The sequence below is a fragment of the Colletotrichum gloeosporioides genome (genome assembly GCF_011800055.1).
Source record: "Colletotrichum gloeosporioides strain Lc1 chromosome Unknown consensus_95, whole genome shotgun sequence".
Lineage (NCBI taxonomy): Eukaryota > Fungi > Ascomycota > Sordariomycetes > Glomerellales > Glomerellaceae > Colletotrichum > Colletotrichum gloeosporioides.
In genome coordinates, this window is record NW_025544740.1 from 219,819 (window position 1) to 245,588 (window position 25,770).

The 25,770-nt window shown below is 50.9% G+C and overlaps 13 protein-coding genes across 13 annotated transcripts; 6 read left to right on the forward strand and 7 right to left on the reverse strand.

Moving 5' to 3' along the window:
* Positions 1-1,005: 1,005 nt before the first annotated feature.
* On the reverse strand, positions 1,006-1,938 carry GCG54_00013211 (uncharacterized protein; the record flags this gene model as incomplete). The annotated part of the gene is made up of 3 exons (XM_045413069.1): positions 1,006-1,452; positions 1,502-1,613; positions 1,679-1,938. Coding segments are annotated over 3 exons (819 nt in total), but the record flags the coding sequence as incomplete, so codon positions are not given.
* Positions 1,939-2,889: 951 nt separating this feature from the next.
* Positions 2,890-4,085, forward strand: GCG54_00013212 (Alcohol dehydrogenase 1; the record flags this gene model as incomplete). Its single annotated transcript, XM_045413070.1, has 3 exons — positions 2,890-2,919; positions 2,982-3,995; positions 4,050-4,085. The coding sequence occupies 3 exons, from the start codon at positions 2,890-2,892 to the stop codon at positions 4,083-4,085; spliced, it is 1,080 nt and encodes a 359-aa protein (XP_045257631.1).
* Positions 4,086-7,444: 3,359 nt separating this feature from the next.
* GCG54_00013213 (uncharacterized protein) lies at positions 7,445-9,078 on the forward strand (the record flags this gene model as incomplete). Its single annotated transcript, XM_045413071.1, has 2 exons — positions 7,445-7,595; positions 7,664-9,078. 2 exons carry the CDS (start codon positions 7,445-7,447, stop codon positions 9,076-9,078), a joined length of 1,566 nt encoding a protein of 521 aa, XP_045257632.1.
* Positions 9,079-9,416: 338 nt separating this feature from the next.
* Positions 9,417-9,842, reverse strand: GCG54_00013214 (uncharacterized protein; the record flags this gene model as incomplete). The annotated part of the gene is made up of 1 exon (XM_045413072.1): positions 9,417-9,842. One exon carries the CDS (start codon positions 9,840-9,842, stop codon positions 9,417-9,419), a length of 426 nt encoding a protein of 141 aa, XP_045257633.1.
* A 948-nt stretch (positions 9,843-10,790) lies between these two features.
* Positions 10,791-12,191, forward strand: GCG54_00013215 (putative dioxygenase subunit alpha YeaW; the record flags this gene model as incomplete). The annotated part of the gene is made up of 4 exons (XM_045413073.1): positions 10,791-11,097; positions 11,154-11,452; positions 11,513-11,685; positions 11,756-12,191. Coding segments are annotated over 4 exons (1,215 nt in total), but the record flags the coding sequence as incomplete, so codon positions are not given.
* A 468-nt stretch (positions 12,192-12,659) lies between these two features.
* Positions 12,660-14,454, reverse strand: GCG54_00013216 (Multifunctional cytochrome P450 monooxygenase; the record flags this gene model as incomplete). Its single annotated transcript, XM_045413074.1, has 3 exons — positions 12,660-12,902; positions 12,972-13,955; positions 14,041-14,454. The coding sequence occupies 3 exons, from the start codon at positions 14,452-14,454 to the stop codon at positions 12,660-12,662; spliced, it is 1,641 nt and encodes a 546-aa protein (XP_045257635.1).
* An 857-nt stretch (positions 14,455-15,311) lies between these two features.
* Positions 15,312-15,950, reverse strand: GCG54_00013217 (uncharacterized protein; the record flags this gene model as incomplete). Its single annotated transcript, XM_045413075.1, has 2 exons — positions 15,312-15,703; positions 15,806-15,950. 2 exons carry the CDS (start codon positions 15,948-15,950, stop codon positions 15,312-15,314), a joined length of 537 nt encoding a protein of 178 aa, XP_045257636.1.
* A 504-nt stretch (positions 15,951-16,454) lies between these two features.
* On the forward strand, positions 16,455-17,171 carry GCG54_00013218 (uncharacterized protein; the record flags this gene model as incomplete). The annotated part of the gene is made up of 1 exon (XM_045413076.1): positions 16,455-17,171. One exon carries the CDS (start codon positions 16,455-16,457, stop codon positions 17,169-17,171), a length of 717 nt encoding a protein of 238 aa, XP_045257637.1.
* Positions 17,172-17,282: 111 nt separating this feature from the next.
* On the reverse strand, positions 17,283-18,464 carry GCG54_00013219 (uncharacterized protein; the record flags this gene model as incomplete). The annotated part of the gene is made up of 2 exons (XM_045413077.1): positions 17,283-18,098; positions 18,168-18,464. 2 exons carry the CDS (start codon positions 18,462-18,464, stop codon positions 17,283-17,285), a joined length of 1,113 nt encoding a protein of 370 aa, XP_045257638.1.
* A 20-nt stretch (positions 18,465-18,484) lies between these two features.
* Positions 18,485-19,883, reverse strand: GCG54_00013220 (Bikaverin cluster transcription factor bik5; the record flags this gene model as incomplete). The annotated part of the gene is made up of 2 exons (XM_045413078.1): positions 18,485-19,216; positions 19,275-19,883. 2 exons carry the CDS (start codon positions 19,881-19,883, stop codon positions 18,485-18,487), a joined length of 1,341 nt encoding a protein of 446 aa, XP_045257639.1.
* A 389-nt stretch (positions 19,884-20,272) lies between these two features.
* Positions 20,273-21,572, forward strand: GCG54_00013221 (Acyltransferase mlcH; the record flags this gene model as incomplete). Its single annotated transcript, XM_045413079.1, has 3 exons — positions 20,273-20,387; positions 20,421-21,235; positions 21,291-21,572. 3 exons carry the CDS (start codon positions 20,273-20,275, stop codon positions 21,570-21,572), a joined length of 1,212 nt encoding a protein of 403 aa, XP_045257640.1.
* A 171-nt stretch (positions 21,573-21,743) lies between these two features.
* GCG54_00013222 (uncharacterized protein) lies at positions 21,744-22,232 on the reverse strand (the record flags this gene model as incomplete). Its single annotated transcript, XM_045413080.1, has 3 exons — positions 21,744-21,937; positions 22,002-22,054; positions 22,135-22,232. 3 exons carry the CDS (start codon positions 22,230-22,232, stop codon positions 21,744-21,746), a joined length of 345 nt encoding a protein of 114 aa, XP_045257641.1.
* An 879-nt stretch (positions 22,233-23,111) lies between these two features.
* GCG54_00013223 (Transcription factor vrtR1) lies at positions 23,112-25,760 on the forward strand (the record flags this gene model as incomplete). The annotated part of the gene is made up of 4 exons (XM_045413081.1): positions 23,112-23,918; positions 23,974-24,647; positions 24,709-25,012; positions 25,068-25,760. 4 exons carry the CDS (start codon positions 23,112-23,114, stop codon positions 25,758-25,760), a joined length of 2,478 nt encoding a protein of 825 aa, XP_045257642.1.
* Between the last annotated feature and the right edge of the window lie 10 nt (positions 25,761-25,770).

The following is a 25,770-nucleotide window of genomic DNA, read 5'->3' on the forward strand; positions in this document are numbered from 1 at the left end:
CATTAATCATCCATGTTTCCCATCATATCCGTCTCATCACCTTTTCTCTATGGTCTATGACGGCTTCCATAGGTAGTTCATGTTCTAATACGGTCTCGTCTGTCCTCGCTTGCGTGTAAAACCAAAATAATCCTCCCCGAAGCCTCAAATGTAATTTTCCGCCTTTGTGTTGTTTTCGATTTGTTCGATCCAAATGCTTAGAAGTTGCGTAGCCCGCTTCACAGTTGTCTGCGTATTCTGCAACTGTTTCCTCACGTCCGTCGAAAGATATAGAACCTTTCTCAGTGCCATCATTCCCTTACCGAGGTCTGCCCAGCTATTCAAAAATCTAGAGGACAACTCGATAAACACCGATGGATCGTTCGCAGCGTATGCTTTGGGGGTGTAAAGATGCAGACAGCTCCTGAGAATCGAAGCAGCCTCTTCAGTCTTTGAGCAGGAGGCGCAGGCTTGGCTCCAAGACCTGACTGGACACATCCTAGGCTCTCGCGCATCATCTTTGCGCCAACTTGCAGAGATCTGTCCCCGGAGCTGATCATGAAGATCCTTGTACGCTTTGCAAGCCTCCAAGAGAGACAGCACGACTGAGTCCAAGGATTGATCATGGTTATCGCTATTGGTGTTGGCTCCATGGGTCAACAGCGACTTCTGTTCTTGTGCGGCAGAGAGAATATCTGCAGCGGCTATACCAGGTTGAGCAGTCAAAGGCATACTCGTCGCTGGATCTTCAGTCTCGCAAGACTTATTAGGGGTAAATGCTTGAAGCGCAAACCTCAGGTCCCGACAGGTGCTATGCAGGAGGCTCAGAAGAGGCAGAACGTCTTGGACTCCAGCCTGGTCAACTATTATATCGGAATTACTCCCGATCTCGAGACACACTCGCGACATGGATCTCACAAGCCGGACACAAGCTTTTGACAGACCCTCCTGGGCACTTTCATCACCTTCAGAAGCGAATTGGATGTACAATTGCATTTCTCGCAGATGCAATCCACTGCGCGACACCAAGCGCTCCAAGTTTGACACCGTGCTAAATTGATGCCGCGTCAACCTAGCAAAGCGGTCGATTGAGAGGAGTCTTTGTAAACGAGGCAGACAGCTGGCCACAGCATCCGCGGCATCGATGAGATCGAGATTGCCAGTTGGGATGAGAAGCTGAGGGTACGCATCACACCTGAAGAAACTCATGATCCGTGCGGTGACGATGGCATCTGCTTCTTCTGCATGGTTGGGTACGTTTAGGACCTCCGGCGGGGGGTACTCAATGGGGTTTCCGCTGATCTTGATGAGCTGCAATGACTCCATCAACCCGATACTGAGTGGCAATGAACCAATCTGATTGCCCTGAAGAAAGAGTGCTTTGAGTGATGAAAGTAAAACAATCTGATCAGGGATGTTCCCGAGTGAATTATGAGCAACATTTAAGATCTCTAGAGACTTCAGCTGGCAGATCTGCAATAGCGTTAGGACGAGTCTGGGGAGAACATGACGGGTTCATTACAGATAATGGGAACTCGTTGAGATCATTGTTGCTAATATCCAGATATCGGAGATTCATGCAGGCTCCAAACCGAGTCGGCAGACAGGTCAAAAGATTGTGGGAGATCGTGAGCCTATCACGCACATTGGCGTAAGCTTGTCACCCTTTCATTCAAGATAAGCGATAATTTCTACGAACCATTCTAGGTCCTCCTTGGTCAGATCAACGACGTCTTCGGGAATATGCTGCATCCCCTGGAAGCTAAGATCGAGGGTGAGTGCTGGCCGTTTCCCGGCTGCATCGCCGTGAGGTGCCGCATGCTCGCCCGAACGCACGCCCCTGAGAGCGCGGTTGACTATGTGTATAATTCGGTCGTGTGCTCCTCCGCCAGGATGCCGAATTACAGACTGGTGGATTTGGAAGCCCCTATTTGAGAACGATGACTTCTGAGTGGACATTGCAACTATGCGGTTCCTTGGCGCAAGGATCCAGCGGTGAGGACTGGTGGATTGGGTGATTACAGAAAATATGTTGTTGGCCTGTTCTGAGACAGGGGCCATCGCTGGACTCAAAGTCATGTGATACTTCGGGTGCTCATGTTTCGCCGTGGGCCGAATCGTCGTGACGGTGCTTATGTAAGTGACTCCTTGTATGGATCATGATGTCACGAATATGGCCGAATTCTCGCGATCTTTCCTTCAGCGGAAACCTAGGTTGGCGATGGTTGGACGTTTGCTGAGAATCCGTCCGCGCGGCACGATATGAACGTCTCAATTTCCGGGGGATTCATGTGGTAACCACATGCACGATTAACCTCCAGCCGGACAGCTTTGCCTACATGGAATACCCCTGTTGATCTACGATATGTGCCCACATCTCTAGCTCCTCAAAAGACTGATTGATGAATTTCTCATTGTCATTTCCTTTGAGACATAGTCCGAAGGGCAAGAAGAGAAAAAAAGAGCCCTGACGGCGCAGGCATGTCTCACTACGTGCAGCGAAACGAGACCCCTGGGTCGGGGGCGATAACGCCATAACCCGGGCCTAGCGAATTCCCGCGGCTCTCGGGAACCCACATCTGCCACACGCGTCGATGGAGATACTGTACCTCAACTTCAAGATCGAGTCAAAGAGGACATGTCAGTATTCATTTTCGAGCGAACAGCATTCTCAAAAGAGAAAAAACTTCGCCGCCATGACCTCGGCCGCGCGGGACTGTCCGACGGGCGGAAATACGTATCCGAATGGTCTGAACTTCCCCCGCTTGGGATTGGCGGGGAAGGGAGGAACTACATCATAGATTCCGGGAACATCAGGTCAAACTCAAAACTCGTTTCTAGTTCACCAACTACAGTCCATTATCGCCAGATAGAAACAATTATTCATAGAAGAGCCCAAAGACCATCAAGATGGACACGCACAAAGCCGCCGTTCTGACTGTATGTTCATCTCACCACCAGAGACTCAGATTGCGTCAAGGATGTCAACTGACACTTCGTAGTCAACCCAAGCATCCGACGCTACGCCAACATTCTCAGTACGCGATGAACCACGGCCAGTACCCGGTCCAAATGAGGTTCTCGTCAAGCTCTCCGTGACGGGTCTCTGTGCTTCAGACCTCGCCATGGCTCTAGGTCATTTTGGACCCGTCGGAAACATCCTCGGCCACGAAGGCGTTGGCAAAATTGCTGCTCTTGGTTCCAATGTCTCCTCACTCGACCCCTCAGTCGAGGTTGGCCAACGAGTTGGCATCGCTTGGACCCGCGACATCTGTGGGAGTTGCGATGCCTGCACGGATCTTGTCAATGAAGGAGAGACTCGATGCGTCAAGGCGATGCATTCCGGAAAGACTTACGACGGTACCTTTGCCCAATACTCGCTCGTCCCGTATCGATATCTAGCTAGACTGCCGCCACATTTCGACGATCTTCCTGACGAGGAGATTGCGCCGATTCTATGTGCTGGCGTGACGGCCTACAAGGCCGTCAAGGGCTGCCACGTCACCCCCGGACAGTATTTTGCAATCTCTGGAGCCGCCGGTGGCGTTGGTGCCCTAGCTGTTGCGTATGCCCATGCAATGGGATACCGTGTCATTGCAATTGATGCTGGGGAGGAGAAGGCCAAAATCTGCAAAGAGCAGGGTGCTGAGCACTACGTTGACGTGACCGAACCCGGAACTCTGGGGGAGAAGGTGATGAAGGTAACGGGAGGAAAGGGAGCAAAAGCTATTGTGGTTGCCGCCACCTCACTGGCCGCATATCAACAGGCATTCGAGGTACTTGCGCCGTTTGGGACACTGATGTGCGTGGCAGTCCTGGGTCATGAGGCTCTGGTGAACTTCCACCCTCTCTGGCTGATTGCGAAGGGTTGGAAGATTCTGAGCTCCTCAGTTGGAACGCGAGCCGATATTCTGGAGGCGTTGGAGTTCGTAAAGCGACGAGCCGTCGTTCCAAAGGTTCAGAAGGCAAAGCTAAGCGACGTGGAAAGGCTGGTGCAGACAATGTCTGCTGGAAAGGTAAGAAATTTCCAAAACCATATCACGCCATCAATACTAACTACTTCTCCTCAGCTGCAAGGAAAATGGGTTTTGACTTTGGATGATTGATCCCAACCAGGCACCAGACCAGCCTGTAACTCTAAGTAGACAGTCACTTTTGGGGTCTCAACACTCGATTCGGACTTTCAGAAACATGAAGAAATCGCCACAGCGGAAGTGGTGGTTGGGCCAGAACAGCATCATGTGACATCGTTGGCGAAGCTATCAATTTGAGTTTCAGAAAACATAACCCATTTTGATTGAGTCATTTTCAAACAACCGTATCTTCCGACCATCTACGACAAGTACAAAGAGTTCTTTCAAGTCTGTTTAACCTTGTTCAGAGTGAGAGCCTAGACTAACTTGACTGTCGACGCATGGTTCAACCTAGCCCTACGGGGCAAATTTTCTCAGCTAAGCTGAGTCTTTGGTACTTGAGACAGTGTATCCACCGGCATTGAATTGTCCGTAATTACGTGATTATCACACAAAAAGTCACCGGACGAGGGAAACCACTGGAGTTCGAGATGTTCAGCTCTGGTATCATGTCAGATAAGACGACGTGAGCAACTCGTCATCACAGTGTTCCATCGAGTATAGTCAACCTCAGCATCAATAACCATTTTCAGCAGTACTCAGCCGCAGCATTAGTCGTGCACAGGGAAGGACGTCAATCTCTCGAGGGCTGCTCGGTTGCGAATAATCTTGCATGGCTTGCAAGTCGGTTGCAGCCGCTGGGATAACGTGGCTAAGGTTACATCATCCGGGTCTGCCTCGTTCTGTCAGGAAACTTCGGTTGAACGAGTCCATGACTCCATACTTTAGTCTTTTCTTCCGATTGAACACAAACCGTGAACGCTTCAGTGTTCTGTAATGACGAAGGATGCGCCAAGCCACGCCAATAGCAGCTTCAAAAAAAGTCTCTGTCCTGCGCTAAGCTCGATCCGCGATCGCTATCATACGCGTCAAATGCCTTGCAACATTTCCGGCCGTGACGTGTGAATTTCCGAAACGTTAAAGGTTCTGAACGCACTGCCACGCGTGATGTTCCTAGAGATGCAGGGAGGAGCCTTATCTTCAAGAAGAATCCCATTCTCAGCCATAAGGGGGAAATTTTGGCGATCAGGGGCCAGTTCCAGAGACGACAGGCCGGCAACTTTTTCAATCCGAACTTATCCGTGCGGATTATCACGTCGGGAGTAATAGCAGGGCACATTCGTTGTTTCGGACACATGGTGGTTGAACATCATACACTCACACGACTCATGTCAAACTCCGCGCACCACGACACAATCCTCGCGTACGTCGCGATGTGCTCTGTGCTTTTCTTGTCCGCCACGCTTCGCCCCTCTGCAGAGCGGAGCCAACAATGAACAAACTCGGGGATTAATTTCTCTCAACTTTAACCGTGGGCCAGAACCACGAGGAAAGACAGAACGGGGCCAAACAACATTCCGTTTTCAGTCAGGAGATGGATCACTTGAGACAAAAAGTCTGGGGGAGCCAAGAGCGAAAGGTGCGAGATTTTCATCAGACGAGGACTTTGAAGGCATCGTCGGCCTCACTCGGCACAGTCTCGCTCTTGGCGTGCCGATTACTGATATCGACACCGAACGCAATTCTTTTGGCATCACGCTAAGTATATTGCTTGCAACCCTCCTGTTGCCGCGTCTGGCGAGATGGTTGGTCTAGCTCGGCTGGGCGGGCTCGCTCGCCTTCCGATTCCCGCGCGGTTCAGTCGGCCCCAGACCAAAATAGAACTTTGCGTTATTGCGGCATATGAGAACATCCGCGCCAGAGCAGGTCCTGTGCGGGAGGGTGGCGAAATCTTTCCAGGAGAGGTAAGTTGGCCTGGGTTTCAGTTTACCCATGCCGTCCGCGTGTGGAGGGTCAGCAAGAGGGGGACGAAAAATTGCCCAAGTGCACGACCGGGGGCCTGAGCCTTCAGCCGGCCTTCAACCAAGGAACAACATCCGGCTTGTGGGGTTGAGAACTTGCGGAGTTGAGGAAATTGGTCAGAAGACTGGTTCTCGATAGGCCAGAATCGTTGTCATTCGTCAGGAACGGCTGGCCGCGAGGCGGGATGATGCCCCCGAACCACATGGGATCCTGTCTTTGAATTACGTGACAGGGCTAGCCGCTGCGGAAGGACTCCAAAATCCGACTGTGCCGGTGGAACATTCTGCTCGCATTCTCCATGAACCCAAGAGGAAGCTGCTCGTGAGATAGGAATACCCTGCCACCTATCAGTCCAAGACAGCATAAGCGAGCAGGGAGACCCAATGTATTTTCAGGGGTACATGGTTTGAAGTGCCACCGGCTCCAAACCTTGATATTGACATCCACCGACAACAGGGCTGTCCGCGGGATATAACGGCTCGGTGTCTTGGTTTGTGCTTGCACGGCGCCGACATTTAGTGTTTTCATATACATGCTGGACTCCTATTGAGCAGATCATAAAAATTTTGCAGCCGCCAAGCCAAGCGATAACGAAGTCGATAACGGACGGCATTATAGCCGCCGAATTGAGCTCGGACACTCAGAGATCAACAGTGAAGTTGCCTCTCGCGTAACAATAATCAGAAGACTCTGAATTGAATGCGACATGAGGAGAAAAAAAGCCGCTTCAACGAATGCAACATGCGGTAAATAACCTCAACTTCGCGAAGTGAGGGATGTCCATTCTGATGCCCACCCCAAAGGCCTGGTAAGTTGGCGACAGACGCGCGCCCAGCTCAGTGCCCACAGACTTGGGACGACGGATGAACCCTTCAACATGCACATCTGCGGTTAGATCGGGGTGCCGCATGCGCTTTCTGACACAAGAATCCACGTGGAACTGCGCCTTCGCCTAACGGTTTTGAGCATCAGCTAACGATTTCCGGGTTATGCAGCGGGTCCAGACGCTGGATGCTACATTCCAAAACGCCAAGTGTTGATTAAGGGGGACCTTGTCTTAGTTCACAATGGGCACGCCTTCGTCCCTTGACCCTTGCAACCTCAGCGTGTTGTCTTTGCAACTCTCTGAGGCGTATCACCAGCCTCATGTCGTGCTTCAATGGCATCGATTTCCCAGAGCGTCCTGTCCTGCAAGACATCCTGACATCGTAAGGTGCACCTTGGGGTAAAGACAGGCATTTTAGACTCGCGTCGGGTGGCTCTCGACTTCAGATGGCATCGCGTATGTCAATCACTCAATAAATAGAAAAGCTTCAGGGGATGAAGACCCACGTCGCAACGACTTCATGACTCGCACCGCTGACCCGTGACTCCATCCGTGTAACGGATAACCAATATCGCCCAGCCCACGGTCCTGGAAGACGTGCGCACTGGCTTTCGTACAAGACGATACCCATTTCCCACTTTGAGACCACCGCGAAGTCGTCGCGCGTGGATGCTAACCAACATCTACGGCGTGCGGGTTCACGATGGCCTTTGATGCGGCAGTCGCATCCGTTACCCTCACGGGTAGCATCCTCTCTTTTCTAGCAACTACGGGCGTGTTAATTTCCTTCATTTTCTACCACGATCAACAACGCTCTTTCCGCCATGCTCTCGTCCTCAACCTGACGTTGGCCGGTAAGTTATTGATCGCCAGTTGTGGCTTCCCTTGGTGGAGGATGCTGACTCGAGCCTCTTTCCAAAAGAGTTCATCAACTCTCTCAACAATACCGTATCAGGAATCATCTTCATCAAAGACAAAGATCTGAGGCCCGGCGCGGCATGCGTGCTGAACGGCATGATTGGGCAGCTATCTGTCCAGGCCTCCGACTTCTCCATCCTGGCCATAGCCGTTGTCACTTTCCTGACCATTACACGGAAGACGTACATGCCCAATACTTCGACATTCAGGAAGTTCATCATTTGCGCTTCCGTATGGGTTGTCCCGATTATCACGAGCGCCACGGCGACCGGCATGGGCCAGATGGAACCCGTTAGCGGCAACTGGTGTTGGATCTCCCGCAACCGCCCCGACCTTCGATACTCCCTTACACACGGATGGCGCTTCGCCATCATCTTTACTACGATACTCATCTACCTCTACGTCTGGTGGTACCTCGGCCGCCACTTCCGCTCCATGGTCGACACATCAGATCCCCTCTACGATTCAACCAACTCTGGCTCTAGCGTCGGCAACGTTATGACCTCTTCGATTCGCAAGAAGCAAGGATTTGAGATCATCCCAACACCCGAGTTTGAAATGGACCAGTTCGAACGACCGAAGCCAACCTTCAAGGAACCGTTCAAGACGACATCGACACCGGACGACGACGAATTGAAGGAATGGTCGAACAAGGTCAGCGGTGGTGTTGGTCCGACCGATCGAACTGTCTCCTTTGAATCAGACGAAGGAGTCGAGCCTATCACAAAGCCAGCGAGAGCTTCTGTTACCGCTGATGACGTGGAGGGTCAGAGAAAAATGTCGTCAAGGATATCCCGCTTCGACGACAACGAGATGGACTTGAGCCAGGCTTCCGAGGCCAGGTTCTCATACCTTGAGCAGGAGGATAAGCTGCAACAAAGCCAGTTCGGAGGGCCGTCTGCCTACCATCGCGACATGCGAAGGCCATCGGCCATGTCAGCACGGTTTTCCAAGTACGGGTTCCCAGACCTGTCCTCCAAGCGCAAGGGATCCAGGAGCAGAAGTTCAACACTGGAGTGGCGCATGCCACCCAAAAGGGACTTCTCCGCAAGAGATTTCCCCCAAAACCCAAGCCTCAAGAACGTCGCCAGCAAGCAGCCCGCTCCTGAGAACGTAACGGCCACGATGATGAGCGACTTCCCGATCCGGTCACAGACGAGAAAGGTCGAGCGCGAGATCAAGCGCATGATGCTTCTTAACGCGTACCCGGTCATGTACGTTCTGCTATGGATTCCCGGCCTCGTCAACCGTCTTATGGAGGCCTCTGGCAATACATCTCAAAGTCGGGTTCTGGCCGCCCTCCAGAGCTCAAGTCAATTTATTGGTTTTGCAAACGCAATCACTTATGGATTCAACCAACACGTCCGACATAGGATAAAGGGCGATGTATGGGGTTGGATACGGCGACATAGCAGGTAGCCGCCAGTAGTGTTGGATGAGTTATGAATCAGATGAAATAATATAGTTCGAGAATACCCTACCATAGCATTTAGTCAATCAAGAAGGATATGCATTGACTGTTACAACTGTCTCTCTCTCCGCTCCGAGCCCCTAATACATTGAACTTGCTTACACAATGGCTGAGAGTAGGCGTGGGCTTTGACAGGTTTGATGGTAACCTACCTGCTAACCTTTTCCCGTTTAAACTTTCGAGTTACAATACGAAATCTCCAGCAGTTGACCTATGGCTAGGACACCCTTGGGAGTTAGCAGTGAAAAGGGGAAATTATTACCCAACCAATTGGCCCCACAAAAACTTACTTTCGCAAGAGCGAAAGCAACTCAGCTTTCGGGTGCAACGACCTTGTACCCCCCTCTCTCCATACTGTCTTGAAGTGCCACAAATTGACCTTCCAAAGCCCATTTTTCTCGTCTTCACTGAGCTCCATGACATGTTTTGATCCTCCGAGCAGCCTTCTCTCGCTCGAGCGAAGTCTATTTCCACGAAGGTAATGCTGAGCCAGGGTATTTGCGGTCAACGTCGCAATGGCGGCGTCATTGTCCGCAACGTCAATGCGAATGTTGGTTACAAAATGGATCGTATCCATCGGGCCCACAGTGTTGAGGCTGTGGGCCTGAACGTGTTCGAAGCCCGACTCATCATTACCGTTGATAGTTAGAGCGACATCCGGGGTCATAGCGGAGGCGAGCAGAGACGCCTCGTTCTCGTCAAAGGCAGACATGGTGCCGTGCGGAGCATCGGTGATTGCTTCACGAGTCGTCGAACCGTTGAGCTGGATGGCGTTGTAGAAAGACGTGAGCTGAGGATGAGGAGTGTGAATCGACGATATGTTTTACATCTCGACACATGCAATGGGTTCGGGTTCAAGATACATGCTGGTTTGGACAGTGTTTATAGAATTAATTCCAGATCGCCATCTATTGATCACATTCGTCCGTAATCCGACCGTAAGTACTAGCCCGAATTCATTTGTTATCCCCAGGCCGTCAGAGCTGAGAAATGTTTTTGTTTTAACTGTGAGCTCCCCTTCTTCCCTCCTAATTTTGTCCTTTGCAGTTTGCCGCCTGGAGGCGTACGTTTCTGACTGCCGTATGTTAATCTGTGGGTTACCAGCAGCCGAAGTGCCGGTGTCGACTCGCAAAGTTTTCGTTTCGCTGTAACCTTACTAGTGCTCATACACGGTTAGACTATTAGTCATTCTGGAATTTTAGTTGAAAGTCAGGTGGTTGAACAGAGGCTGTACTCCCGCTGCACGGAACTAAAGTCTTTTCAGTGGGTTTGAACGAACCTGGAGCTGGGGAAGTGTAGAGAGTAGCATCGTAGAAGTCTCAGGCCCGCTGGGTGGCCCCGCCTCTCCGGCAAAGGCGGGGGCTGATGGGGGATACGGAAAGCTCGGCCGACGACCCGAGCCCAGTCTTTTGCCCAGTATCTTCAATCTCTGAGTATAATTCTTGTAATCGTCGGTGTTCGGCTATGTTCGGAATGCCGAAGCATAGGACTCTTGGCATTATGTACTTCCGTATCGTTCGGCCGGTGGCTTACACAAATTAGCAGTAGCCAGGGCCGGTTGTAGAATGGATTTGAAGCTCCAATCTAATTGCAAGCTCTAAAAGAACTCAATTTACAGGGTGTGCTATTGTAGAACCAGTAATTCTAGAACTTAGGCTAGCCTCGAGCACATCACAAATCGATCAATATGCAGAGCACACTTCCAGCCTCTTGGTACCGCGAGCCAGGGTTCTATCAGTTGGAACGGCGAGCGATATTCAGCAAATCATGGATCCTCGTTTCTCATATTCACCAGTTCAATGAGCCTGGGAAATACGCCCGCTATGAGATGGCCGGCTACCCTTTCTTCATCATCAAGGACCGAGCGGGGAACATCAACGCATTTCTCAATATCTGCCGCCACAGGGCTTTCCCGATTGTCCACGAAAACGAAGGCAAAGCATTCGTGTTGTCTTGTAAATATCATGGTAAGGCTCCTCGCATTGACAAGCAAAACTTCAAGGTAGTCCTGACCGCTTCACAGGCTGGTCATACAGCATGAACGGGAACCTAGCCAAGGCTCCCCGCTTCGATCACGTTGAGGACTTCGACAAGGAGGAGTACAAGTTGTACAAGGTTCACAGTCATGTGGATCGCCTGGGGTTCTTCTGGGTGAACCTGGACGCCGCCGAAAAACCCACATTGAGCTGGGAGGAGCAATTTGGCGGCGTTGACACCCAGCCTCGACTGGAGAATTTTGACATGAGTGATTATGAGTACGACCACACCTGGTCCATGGAGGGCAAGTTCAACTGGAAGACATTGATTGAGAACTACAACGAGGTTAGTCACTCAAAGCGGAACACCTCGGTATTGTACTGGATAGTTGTTGACAGTTCTTAGTGCTACCATTGTCCCACGGCGCACCCTGGACTTGCGCCGTTTTTCAAGGGCAATAAGCAGATGAACTACGGTCTCGAAAAGTATTGGGTTGCGCATTTGGGCGCAAAGGGAGAAGAGCGCTCGGGCTCAGTCAGCCCGACGTACATGTTTCCCAACGCCTCTGTCACTTTGACGTGAGTCTTATGTCTCGTCACATTGAGCAAAGGCTTGATTACAGGCCTGGGATTCTGACTTTTATCACAGCCCGGTCTTCTTCTACATGATGTCCATCGTCCCAACATCTGCAACCACCAGTCTGATGCGATACGAGGTTTATCGATCTAAATCAGCGACCCCGGAGCAAGTTAAGGAGAAGCTCGACTTCTTCAGTCAGGTTGAGTCAGAGGACAAATGGCTGGCCAATGGATCCCAGGCAAATCTCAACAGCGATACTTACATGACCGGGCCGTTCCATCCTGATGTAGAGGAAGCCGTTGTCTATGTCATTGGCAGAGTCAAAGGAATGCTTCATGAGCACGTGGATGAGGAGAAGAAACGTGGAGCAGAGTGGTGGCCTGCTCGCAGAGGCCCTGTTCAGGCAACTAAGTCCTCCGCAGAACAGGATGAAGCCTTTTGCCGAGGTGTCTGTGAGAACTCCGCACTCCGTGGAGGCTCTGCCCCGGAAGGATTGGCATGGTAAAGGAGTATCGAGAAGCAATATTGTGTAGAAGTCTGTAAAGAATTCCATGAACTTGTGTCTGCTACAGAGACTGAGATTCTAAGGATTGTTTTTCGCTATTGATTTTGGACTAGTTGCCGAAGAGGGTTTTGGCAGTCCTGGTCCTATGACCACTCAGGTTGAAGTATGTCAAGGCCGATTGCTGACGATTTCTATCACCTAACTGCGGGAAAAGGTCTACATTTTGTTTATATAAGTAGTTTACACACACAGCCTAATCCTCGTCGCTGTAAATCACAATGTCATGTGAATGAAATCTGAAACTTCGACGGCCTTGATGTACATATCTACATAAGCCTTGGAAATGGGAAGGTCTAGTCAAGTGAAAAACAACCATAAGATCGCCAGTCAGACCGGTTTCTGTGGAATGTCTGTCTATATAGACAATCGCTCTCGTTTTCCTGGATGCGTGCGCGCGCAAGGTGAACACTACAAACTCGAGGCCATTTCTGCCTTAGAGATAGGCATATCGAGAGAAATCGACTGGGCGCTTTCAAACGTGACAGTGGTGTCAGCATCGTAGGCCCGAAGCTGCAGTCTGGCCTCCTGCGCCTCTTGTTTAATAAGTCTCGTAATAGACTCCGACCTAGGCAATAGTCGCAACTTGAAGGGCATTGGTCGGTTCACCTGAGAAGTTGTGTAGGCGTCAGGGTCCGGCACAATCTCTTTGCCCTGTGTGATGTATTAGCACGAGGTTTGAGATGGAACAGCCACGGCTCTCCAGTAACACGAAGAACTCACCTGATCGTCCAGGCCCGGAAGGATTCGGAAAGCCCAGAGTAGGGACACAATCGTGAAGTAAAGACTTTGTTGCGCAAGAGCCTCTCCACTGCAAACTCGACGTCCCCAGCCAAACGTGTTGTGGCCTCTCTTGTTTGGATAAGCCGGTCTATCGAAGCCGTCTAGGAATCGCTCTGGCCAAAACCTGTCGGGCTGGGGGTACTCCCGAGGATTGCGTTGAATGGCGTAAAGATTACCGATGATGGCAGTTCCTTTCGGGAAGAGATATCCGTCGTAGACATTATCCTCAATGGGAGCATGCGCAGGGCCCCCCAGCGCAAAAGGCGGCCGCCAACGAAGAGTCTCGTTGATGATAGCCGCAACGTACGGTAGATTGTCCTCGTCCGACCAATCAGGGTATCGGTCTTGGCCGATGACGCGGTCAATTTCCTCCTGGGCTTTGATCTGAACATCTTGATTCAGACACATGGCCAGGATGAATGTCAACATTGCACTAGTTGTCGTGTCAACACCGGCGCCAATGAAGTTGCCCGTCAAGTTCGAGATCTCGACCTTGCTTAGGCCATGTTCTTCCTTCTCCCTGAGGAGCCTCTTTGCGAAGTTGTCTCGCGATGCCTCCGCGCCCTCTGCAGACAAGGCATAGAAGTACTTGTTGGAGGTCTCGGCGAGTTTTTTGAGTTGGTTTGGGAGCGGATTCAGCCACGGAGGCATCTTGGTAAGAAATGGGATAGCCTCTGTGTACGTTTTTCCCGGGAAACCAAGGTTCGCGCTGCCGACAAAGGCTTGCGCAACCTTCAGAACTGTGTCATTCTCACTGCTGATACGCCTGCCCCAAGCAATGACGGACACAATGGAGACGGTGAATCGCAAAGCACTCGAGACGAATCTCTCAGAGTCCTCTAGGCAATCCTTGATTAATAGCTTGGCTTCATTTGCTTGCATCTGACGATATGTTTGCACAACTTGGGCATTTGCGGCCGAGTGCTATTTGATAAGAGGATGATCAGCCTTGAAAGATGAAAATGTCGACCCGTTTTATTTCTTTTTGTCCTTAGAAAGGGTTGCTTACGGTAAGTCGACGATGTATACGCCACTGCTCCCCGTACTGAAGGCCGGCTTGATTGAACTTGTGGAGACCAAACACCTTGCCGGTCAGTGTCTTCACGGCTCTGGAAGAGTAAATATTTGCGCGCTTATCACAAAGCTCGGACATCGACCAAGCATCATTGCAGATCATGATGGGGGTATGGCCATCCCAAAAGGTAATGATTGGAGAGTGATACTTCAAGGACCATTCCTCGAACTTTTTCCATTGTCTGACAGGTGGGATGTGAAAGATGTTGCCAAACAGGGGCAGTGGAAAAGGCCCTGGAGCCATTTTCTGCCTGAGTCGAAGAACGCGAACATAGTCAACAAAAACGTAAATGATGCCAAAGGCGATAGTAGCCAAAGAGCATACAACAATAAGCCCCAACAGGGCCATTGTGTTTGGCCTTGAGTAGTTAGGATATGGAGAAAGTGAAGTAAATGTTTTGAATGTGTGCTGACGCGGAGTTACTGCCCGTCAGAGAAGAGGTCTGGATGGGAGGCCATTGATATGCCTACATACGTTTTCAATCACCTACCATACGCTTGCGTCCCAGTATGCTCAATTTTCTCGGCCGGATTCGCCCAACCCGTGCCTTGTCCCACGAAAGGTGCCGTCGGTCACGTACGCGGGGGTTCAATGCGGGACAAACCGGTGGCCAATGAGCGAATCTGAAAAACAAATGCGACGTCCGCTGCCCGCCGGCCGAAACTCCGTGTCCTGCATACGCTAGCCCAAACAAATCTAAGATAAGCGTCCCACAGCGATACCGATGTTGGGTCGAAGGTTGCCATGTTTGAGATAGGTGTACTTGATATGATGGGATGAGAGAGGCCACACGACACGTCGTTCGTTTGCTATTCGAGCGTGGGCGGAAAGTGATCACAGCAAGTTGTCAGCAACGATAAGGGCTATGACGATATGGACAAGAACGCACAGCGATAGAAGCGATGATGAGAGGGACAATGGCGATGGCAACCATGTCAAAAAGAACCATTGTAAGAATCGATGGAATACAAATATAAATGAAGCCCCTAGAATAAAAGAATGAGGTAGTAAATAACGTCGACCCTTGGAGAGTAAAAGTCAGAGAATAAAAGTCCTCGTCGAACCATCATAGTAAACAACGAGCGGACTGAGAAGAATTTCTGAGGACGAAATCACGCGTCACTGTGGTTTAAGAATGCGACCGTTTATTGACGGCTTTGGTGATAGATCAAATGACTCGATGCAGCTTCTTGACTATCTTCTGACTATTTCTTTTCCATGTACTTGCGAGGCACCGGGATTGTGGCATAGTTTGACATTGCATCCAGATGCTCTTTCGGCGAAATCGGCTTTCCTTCCTTCACGTAGGTTCCTAGCAACTTGAAGTAATTGATGTAGTAGGCGGGCGTGTACGTGTTGTAAAACTTGGCCTCTTGGTCGGTTGGGTTGCTGAACGTGTGCGGAGCCCGGACGGGCACCGTCACATAATCACCTTCCTTTGCGTCAATGATATCCTCGGTGCCATCAGGCTTAGGAATATGGTAGCGAATGGTTCCTTTCGTCGTCAGAAAAGTTTCGTCGTGCATTTCATGCCAGTGCGGCGGCGGTCCCTTGAGGCCTGGTGGAAGGGTGAACTCAGCCGCGCCGATACGATTGTCTTTTGACGCGGAATATCCTCGTCAGCATGTAACTTGGAAAATGTCTTCAATCGGAAAACTTCATGGCGCAAGTTCGTTTGGATTCGTCGGAGGTGTCTTACTGGTTCGCGACCCGTCTTCCAGCACACGACAGGTTATCAGTCCCAACTTGAAAGTTTCGCCTGCTTTGGCCGGCACGAAATTGACTGGAATCCCGTCCGTGGGGATGTCACGGCCGGGACCAATCTCAACATCGTCATCCTCCATGATTGAAAGGATGATTTGGAACCTTTCGGGAAAATGGATTACAGATGATATTCCTCAGGAGGTAGAGGTTGGACACAGTGCTGCTGAACGGAATATGATACAGCAGAAAAGGAAACCGAGAGGATTGTGTATGAACTTGCAGACGTTCTTATTCAATTACTGCCTACATCGGACTGGCCGAGGTACAATAAACTCCGGAACTCGAAAAAGTACAGCTTGCTGACCCAAGTTCTGTATCGTCGGGGTTCGTTTCTTCGGCCGGGTTTTCCATCCGATGCTGCGGAGCGTGCTCCACCCCCGCATTGAACAAGCCGTGTCTGGGCCGAGCTCAATGATGGAAAGCGAAACGACTACTGCGGCTTGTCGATATATTGTATAACGTAGACGGCCAATCGTCCCGGAGTTGTGAGATATGGATATGCCTTATTTTTATTTACACTGACAGGCCATCGACATCAGAATTCCTCACTCAAATTTGGCAATCGCCACTGCAAGACCGCAACTATGTACTACGAGCCAGGCAAAACTGCACACAACCTTCCGCATGATCCCTTCAAAGCCTGCGTCGTTCCACGTCCAATCGGCTGGATCTCAACCGTTTCGGCCACGGACTCAACCGTACATAATCTTGCACCCTATTCGCAGTTCAACAACCTGACATTTGATCCTCCTTACGTCATGTTTTCGGCCAACCAGAAGCCAGACATGCAAAGAAAAGATACGGTCCGTAATGTCGAGTCGACCGGAAAGTTCTGCTGGAATCTTGCAACATGGGACTTGCGCGAAGCCGTCAACATTTCCGCAGAACAGGTTGGATACGCAGTGGACGAGTTTGAGCGCGCCGGGCTGCGTAAGGAATACAGCCATTCACTGCCTGGAGACCCCGTTCCCATGATTAAAGACAGTCCAGTGAAGTTTGAGTGCGTCTATCACTCGACTATCAGGTTGCCTGCCAACCCACCAATGGGAACTGTCGACGTCGTCATCGGCAGAGTTGTAGCTGTTCACATCCACGATGACGTGCTTACAGACGGAAAATTGGATGTCAGGAAAACGCAACCAATCGCTCGTTGTGGTTACTTCCAGTATGCGGTCATTCGGGACACTTTTGACATGGTAATTCCCGGTATGGACGACGCCACTTACGCTGGGTTGGAAGGGAACAGCGGGATACACAAAGAGATTAGAGAGGGCAAACTGGGACAGAACGGCTTGAAGTAGATCATGTTCCATAGAAGATTACGTAAACTAATTGACATCTGGAACTGGGATAGCTATAAGAATGTGCTTGGATAGTGAAGTTATTTCATGTCTAATTTGTTCCTCAAAGGACTAGCTAGCGTTCTGGAAAATGCTTTGGAGGAACAAGAAGTCGGGCAAACTCTGAAATTCATCAGTTGAAAATTCCTCATCGATCATCATCGTATCTGAAGGTGCCATCATTTCTGACATATCGCCGTAGTTGAAGCTGGGAATTGAGTTCTTCGACTGGTGGTCTCCTAATCCCGACATCATGGCGTCTGGCGACATGTACACATCTTCGGTAGCATCAAGGGCGGCATTGCGCGGGCCAACCGTCTGATCCGATGCCTTTTGTGGTGAGAGATGGGGCTGCTGTTGGATAGGTTGAGGAAAGGTCTGCGCAGCTGACGGACGTCTGGCGGCCATGCCGCCATTCGATGGGGCTGCTGAAGGTGCATCCGTGAGCTGGGATGCACGGGATGCTCGTCTTTTTCTCTTTCCAAGAGCATCTTGCCGTATAGAACGTGCCCTCCCAAGCTGCCTTATGATCGATCGCCATTGCTGGGGCTTTTTGCCGCCCAGGAGCGAAAGGGGATGCTCCCATCTGAGAACAATAGCCTTTTCAATTGCTTCCCATGCCCGTCGTGACCCCTTGCAGAGAGGGTCCTGTTGTAACCAGACGAGGACTAATGAGAAAGAATGCCATTGAGTGTATGAGCTGAAGAGCCAGGCCCAGGGGCGTGTTCGCGGATCCGTTCTGAGCTTGTAGTTCAACTCAATCACCTCAACGGCGACAAGGAAAAGTCTTTTACGAATAGTTTCTGACAAATCGTCTGGTTCCTGCAGTGGATTACATCCGTGCAATCTGACTTTGTGGAAAAGCATGCGCGTAAGAATCACCGTGACCTGTAGGCTCAATCCTCAGTCTTGATTCATTTGGCTGAAGTTACCCAGCCAAAGAAGGAGACTACTTACCCAATGGAAAGCGACTGTGGGGGAACATTCTCTCAGGTACTTTTGCGAAAACGCTGCCTCACAACCATCGATCCAGTCGGATCGTTCCTGAAAAGATAATTGCGAGTAGGGTTTCCCTGTAGCTCCGCAAGTCCTCCTCGAGTCAATCATGCAACGATACATGCTAGTTATCTGGCACCGCGCCAAGGTAAACGTCATTTCTGTGATCCCTCTCGTTTCGGGTGGGTACTCCATCATGGCTGGATTCAGTTGAGCATCATTGAGATTGCGAGGCATTTGTGTATCGCAACTGCTCATCTCGAGTCTGTTTCTTTACGTTAGACAGGAAACTGTAATGACACGTTGGTCTCGCGTAAAGGTACTAACAGATTGTACTCGCCCGAGTAGTCCTCTGCAGAAGGTGTGTCGAGGACCGCGATTTGCCACCACAGTCTTCGCCGCATCTCGATGTCGAACTTCGAAAGTCGGAACAAAGAACCTTCTCGATGAATTCCAAAGTTCTGAGCAAGTCTGACCGCCAAGCCCGTGAGATTCCAAGACAGTCTCGGCTCATGGTGCCGGAGAAAGATGATGTATAAGACCAGTGCCTGTAGTGGTTGTATGTCTCCAGTATGAATGAGCATGGCGTCCGAGAACATTTGACCCAGTATTTCGCGCATGAATGAGAGTACCTGCGCCTGTGACAAACTGAAGATCTCACCGCACTCTTCCTCGCTGAGACTTGTTACAGCACCATATTGGAGAGACAGCAGTATGCACGGCGAACTCTGTCTGGGATCCGAGGTAGAAGGACTGGGTGGCGCGATCGTCGATTGTTCCAGTGAAGGCAAATGAAGTAATTTGGTGAGAGGCTCAACTCTTTCTTTGTATACCTTCCATAAATGGTGTTTGTGCGAGTTGAGCACCGCCATCACGCGCTGTTTGCTCCCGGTCTGTTGTATTGATGCGTGTGTAGGATCTGCGTTTCCACATTTCGATGTCGTCGGTAAGAAATCGCTACACTCTTCCACATCTGAGCGTTCGTCGTCTGTTGCAGAATCACTGCTAGCCTGTAAAACCGCGGTGAGAAACTGTAAACACAACAATATGTGGCAGAATAGTGCTCACCTCAGCATTAAGAGTCTCCCAAAACCATCGTCTGACGTATGTGTCTCTCCCAGCATCGACAATTATTCTGCCGCCGGTCTCACCATCTTTGGTCTTCGGACGAATATCCTTCAAAGGCTCCAAAACTTGATCCTGAGTTTCAAAGCAGACTGTGTCATCTTGTACAGGAGGCTCAGCGTCGACTTCAGTCGCAGGAATCTCGATGGCCGGTGCAGAAGCAGGGGGAGATAGGTGATTGTGCTCGCGGGTCCCTTCAGGCTGAGAACGTGGAGGTGCTGAACTGCCTTGTCGCTGCTCAGGTCCCTTTGGTTCAAGAGTCTGAACCACTTTCTCCAGCCGCTGTAACATCGCGACAAGCTCAGGCGCTACAGCAACTTCAGTCTGGGCTGTCTTTCCTGCCGGGAAAATACACTCCCCGCCATACTTGACGCAGTTTCTGCATGGCTTTTGTTTATCGCACTTGACTTTGCGTCGGCTGCAAAGATCGCAAGATCGCCTTTTTCTCCCGGCATTGCTTGTCGAGGCTGGCGCTGATGTCACTGCTGGCGCTGCCGGCGCAGGGTCGGGATTAGACGGCTGCTGAGAAGACGAAGCATTTGAATCCGCCATATTGAGAATAACACGCCGGTCCTATGGTCGAGAACAAGTGGCGGTAGAGGAAATGCCGAACGTCACGCAAAATTGGGATGAGCAACTAGGCAAGCAATCTAAGGGGCGAAGCAGAGCCTCCGATGACTTACAGGATCCATAGAGGAGCTTTCTGAGGCTAACAGATCAAATTCCTAGGCAAAGACAACCCTTGTCGGCTGTCGGCCGAAGTGGCCGACAATGGCCGCCAAAAAGGCAGAGCCCTCTCATGTCAAAGTAATTTTTGCTTCGAACCGTGTCTAGTATATGAGCATGCAATTCATCTGGCAATCGAGTATGAAAGAATTACGAAGATCCTGAGACATATTGACCGAAGAAACCTTCTTCACCGTCCTGCTAAATTTGAGAAGATGAAGCTAGCCTGCGAGGAGACGCTGGCTTCTTTGACCAAAGACTCGACTACGGGCCTCCCAGGTGTTACACTCGCCGTATTCAACCAAAACGGTACCCAAACCTCCTCCGAATGTAACCAGTATCTCCTCTAAACCCTCTTGCCAGGTATTGTATTCAGCAGATGCCTCGGCCGAGCTCAGAAAGACAGCGACGAGGAGATCACACTCGAAACCTTATTCTCTGGGTTTTCTTGCACCAAGCTGTTAACCACGATTTGCGTCCTGCAACTCACCGAAAAGGGTTTAATAAACCTAGACAATGGGGTCGGAAGCATTTTGCCTGAGCTGAAAGACCCAGATATCATCTCTGAAGGTCCTCGGGGATCTTTCCAACTGAAACCAGCTACAAACAAAATCACCTTGCGCCACCTGATAACACACACAAGCGGGCTTTCCTACGATGCTATGCACCCGCTTTTGGTTGCTTGGCGGAAGTCTCGCGGAGAGGAGCCGTTGGTAATGAGTGGGAGAGTGTGCGAAGCCTTTTCTCTTCCCCTGCTATTCGAACCCGGCACTAGTTGGGTTTATGGCGCGGGCCTCGACTGGGCCGGAATTTTGATCGAGAGAGTGAGCGGCAAGGCTTTGAACATTTACATGGACGAAAATATTTTCAACCCTCTCGGCCTAAGACGATCAACCTTCCACCTGCGGCAGCGACCAGACATTGAGAAGGACGCCGCTCAGATGTGGCTTCGCAATGACACAGGAAAGCTGGTGCCTATCCTTTCACCATACCCAGTCGACGCGCAAGATGATTCAGGCGGCATGGGTTTGATAACCTCTACCTCTGATTTGACATCGGTTTTGAGGGACCTCTTGCGTGATACACCGCTACTCCTGAAAGCAGAGACGGTGGAAACGATGTTCACTCCGCAGTTCCAGCACGGATCACCTATGTACGATGGCTTACTCAAGCAAAAGGTACGCCTCTTTCTGCATCCAATGAGAGTTTCAATTCTGACGCGGAATCTTTCAGTCACTGCATGAACAGTTGACTGGGGATAGCTCGGGATGTCCTCAGGTCGCATTTGGTCTAGGGGGTCTTGTTACCCAAGGGACCGTGCCTAACTTGCCCGCAAAGACCTTGACTTGGAATGGCATGCCCAATATTGGATGGTTCATTAATCGCGAGCAGCGAATGGGAGCCATATTTGTTACCCAATTGTTGCCTCCAGGTGACCCTAAGAGTGTTGGCATTCTAGGCGAGTTCTGGAGAGAGCTTTGGGCCCGACATGCAGACTTTGAGGCGCCTTCTTGATTGTTTGAGACATGCATATGCGACGTTTGGGTGCATGAGATGATCTTGGCTGTGGCTTAGCATACAAAGTTGTATAGTTACTAGCAATTGCCTGATTATCAACACCGTACAGTTGTCCTCATCTGCAGCCATTATATGACATTTGTATATCGCATATGCCCATCAACATTCTCATACAGGAACTCTCTTGGGGCGAAAGAAAGGGTAAATCTGAACATTTCTGATGTCCCAAACGCCCTCCTTGGTCAACGGGTCGTTCTTGAGCCGGTCCAGGACGTCTTCTCGTGTGGGTGCAAAGATCAACATGGCGCTGCCGGTGATGTGCGGGGGCCGGCCGGGGTCCACGGGCTCCGCCAGAGTGGCTCCTGCACCGCCCCGAGTGTTAGCTTGATGCATCCCTGTTCGGCCGGCGGCATACGGGTAGCCCACCTCCTAACACCCAAAACTGGGCGGGATCTGTTTTCAACTTCTCAATGTGTTGGCTGTTGTCAGCGTTCGTCAGCTTTCATGTTTCATGTACGATACCCATATTAGCAGCCTGTGCGCTATGTGATCGACTTACGGGAACACGGCTGCTCTCCGCTCCGCGACACCTGGAAAGTCAGGGACGCGGACGAGCCACTCTGAACACTCTGTCCCTGTGGTTGAAGATGTAGCCATAGCTGGATTCACAAATGTGGTTATGTCAAATGAATCGTCGAAGTATGAAGCGTTGTATCGAGAGTTCAAGAAAAGGTCACCGTCCCTTAACGTGTCTGATAACAAAAAAGGTCATGGGCCATTGCCTTGAACTCTGGCCACGGAATGCCTGGGCCGGAGGTGTCGGCCGAGCTACGCGGCTAGCCATCACGGCCAAGATGGACAGGGATGAGACGCCTCCACTCGGTCAAGCGCTGTTCGTTTGTTTTCAAGTCTTGGTCACAAGATCGGCCTTGTTTCGATGAACCTAATTACTAAGACTTTGGCTTGTCCCTGCTCTTCATTGCATTCCGGATGGAGTCGTAGGCGCGAACCAGGTTCCTCTGAAATCATCCCGTCTACGTACGTCTCAACTAGGCAAAACGATCCACATCCCACTCGCCTTGCACCAAATTGTTTTAGAACAGCCAGACAGATCGACGACGGCTCATCAACAAGTGCCGGCTTTTCAGCACGTCGCTAGGAGGGTGAGGGTGGTAATCAGGTGTGCCTCGATTCGTTCACCCCCGCATTATGCCTGCTCCACTACCCGCGTACCTTATCGCTTGGCTAGCATTGCGCCCCCTTCTGCCGTTGAGTTCCTTGCACATGGCTGGTGATAGTGAGACCCCTTTTTCAGAGGGAGAGGGAGGGGGTTCGTCATTGTTATCTTTGTCAACATCCCAACCTTCCGATTGCTCCCTTATCCACCGGAGCTGTGCAGGTGACGGACGACCCCTCTTAATGCTTTTGGGGTGGAAGCCATAGAGTGGTTTAACTGCGGCTTCCTTCCCTTCATCCCAAAACCCGCCGCTGGAGGCTCGCAGATTCGATTTCGTGCGTTGTAATTTGAGAGCAATCATGAATTCTCCAGACACCATCCAATCCCGACCATACCCCGGCAATCACGAGACGGCAGATTCCATCGTGTCTGCTTGGAATCCTGCACAACTAGGAGACCAGAGCCAGTCACAGCAGCAGACACAAGATGCCACCCAGCCTCGCATTCAGGCACTTCCACGTCGGGTCTGCATGGCATGTCGTCGTCGAAAGGTTGGATGCGATAAGAAGCAGCCATGTCATAATTGCAAGAAGTTCGGCGCCGAATGCGTTTATCCATCTGACAGCGCGTCGGCTGGGCGCCAGATGTTGACCGATTCCCAACTTTGGGAACAGCTCCATCGCCTGGAGCCCATGTTCAAGACGCTGGCCGATTGTGTACAACAAGGATCTTTCTTGCCTTTCTCTTCCATTTCATCTTCGTCTACCACAGCTCGCGACACCAATCTTTCCACCGACGTATCTTCGGCCCAAGCTCAAGAGCAGCGGCCAGGGACCGTGGCTGAGCATCCATCTCCGGCGCCCCCGACGCCGCCCTATTCTGTAGGATCTACAGGTGCCGTCCATCGTGAGAAGCAGGTACCAGCGACTACGCTCAGTGCGCCGAATAATGCAAATGTCTTGACTGGACAATCGCCACCGAGAGAAGCAGAGTCCCTAGCCAGCACCTCTTCCAGTACTCATGCATCTAGAATGAATGGGGATAAGGTTGAGGCCGAATCGAATCTATCTTGGTCACCGTACGGAGTCTCGACGGGCAAGTTGGTCAAGGATGATGGTCGGGATAGATACGTGAGTGGAACCTTTTGGGAAGCCTTGCATACCGAGGTAAGTTATCAGGTCTTCGTGCCAATGCTGCGTGTTACTCATATTTCGATAACAGGACGACATGAGTGACGGTATAATGAGCGAAGAAGAATCGGATTACGAGGACACGCGCGCAGCCTTGGCACCAAATATCTCACAGTATTCTTTCATCTTCAGTACCAGCACTCGAGAGACGGAGAGTCCTTCATCACACCCACCACAACATCACAGACTCAAGGCCTGGAACCTTTTCAAGTCAAACATTCACCCCGTGGCTACTGTTTTACATATACCGTCTGTCGAACAGATGGTGCTGGGCGCCATACAAAACCCGAAAGACCTAGCTCCCAATGTGGAAGCATTGATGTTTGTCATTTACTTTGGCGCCGTGAACAGTTTGCCAGAGGATGACACCCCACTCCAGTTTGGAGAGGAGCAGTCGGTGTTACTGGCTAGATTTAGGCGCGACGCAGACGCGGCGTTTACCCGATCTAGATTGATGGAAACGGACGACATGCTCACCCTCCAAACGTTTGTTGTCTATCTGATTCTACTTCGTTGCCGCGACCCCACGTACTCTTGGACTATGACAGGCTTGGCTGTCCGATTATCACAGTCTCTCGGCATGCACCGAGATGGAAGCACACTTAATTTACCGCCGTTCGAAGCAGAGATGCGCCGTCGTCTTTGGTGGAACCTATGCGTTCTAGATACTCCAGCGTCGGAGGACTATTCGTGTTCCTCTGGACTGTAAGTCAATCCTCAACCCTCGCCGAATTGTTACTCCCACTGACATAGGACGATGCTTTAGCTTAGAGCTCAGTAGCTTTAACTCTAGGCGGCCAATGAATGTGAACGACTCCGCTTTGTATCCGGGCATGACAGAATACCCAAGGGAACAAGATGGCATCACAGACATGTCTTTCACAGCTGCTCGCTGCTGGGCGTCAAATTTGTGGCGGACCATGATTGACACACGCCACCTGGACTCAGATACAGGATTAAGCTTCGCGTCAATGACAACCGCTGATAAAGAAGCGTGGGTTGAGAAGCAGCGAAAGATCATATATGCTCGCTTTCCTGAAGACCCAACATCTCGGGAGCCTCTTTACTGTGTAAGCGCGCTTTCTATGATGCTTGTGAAGTCGGTTGCTTACACGATCCGGCCAGCTTACAATGTCCTTTATCGGAACCATCATTGCCAATCTTCGAATCATGGTGCTCAACCCGTTAGGTACTGGAGTATCTTTAACCGAGGAACAAAAGCGCCACGTCTTCCAGGGGGCCATGGAGTGCATGGTGCATTCGTACAGACTACGGACTGACCCTTTGCTGGCAAATTGGTCATGGCTGACGAAGTGCTACAATGAGTGGCATGCGTTTGCCATCATATTGTCTGAACTTTGCAACCAGCCGTTGAGTAGGGACGCCGATAAGGCCTGGAGAGTCGTAGAACAGAGTGCGGTGCTCCGCTGGGACTCTTCAACGAAGCATAGTCGAGTGCACCAGTGGCGCTCTGTCATGAAAACCATCGAGATAGCTCGGAGACGAAGAAAGAACGGAATGAGGCGTCGGAAGTCGTCATCTCTGTCAGCCAAGCATTCTAACCCTGCTGCATACAGAGGAGGAGACTCCACCATTGGAGGGCCGACAAGGGCAGGGGGTTTCTCGACAAGGCAAAACTCCATCTACACACAAGGCAACCAAGCTCCGCTGGAGACGTTCTCCAATACTGGCCCGCATTTGCAGGAGTTTCAAAGTGCGATGTCTCAGGCCGACCAGATGATGAGGCAGTTGGAAGAAGCTGATGACATGTGCGACTTCACTAGCGAAGATGGCAGATTATATTTCGCTGAGAGCTAACGCTACATAC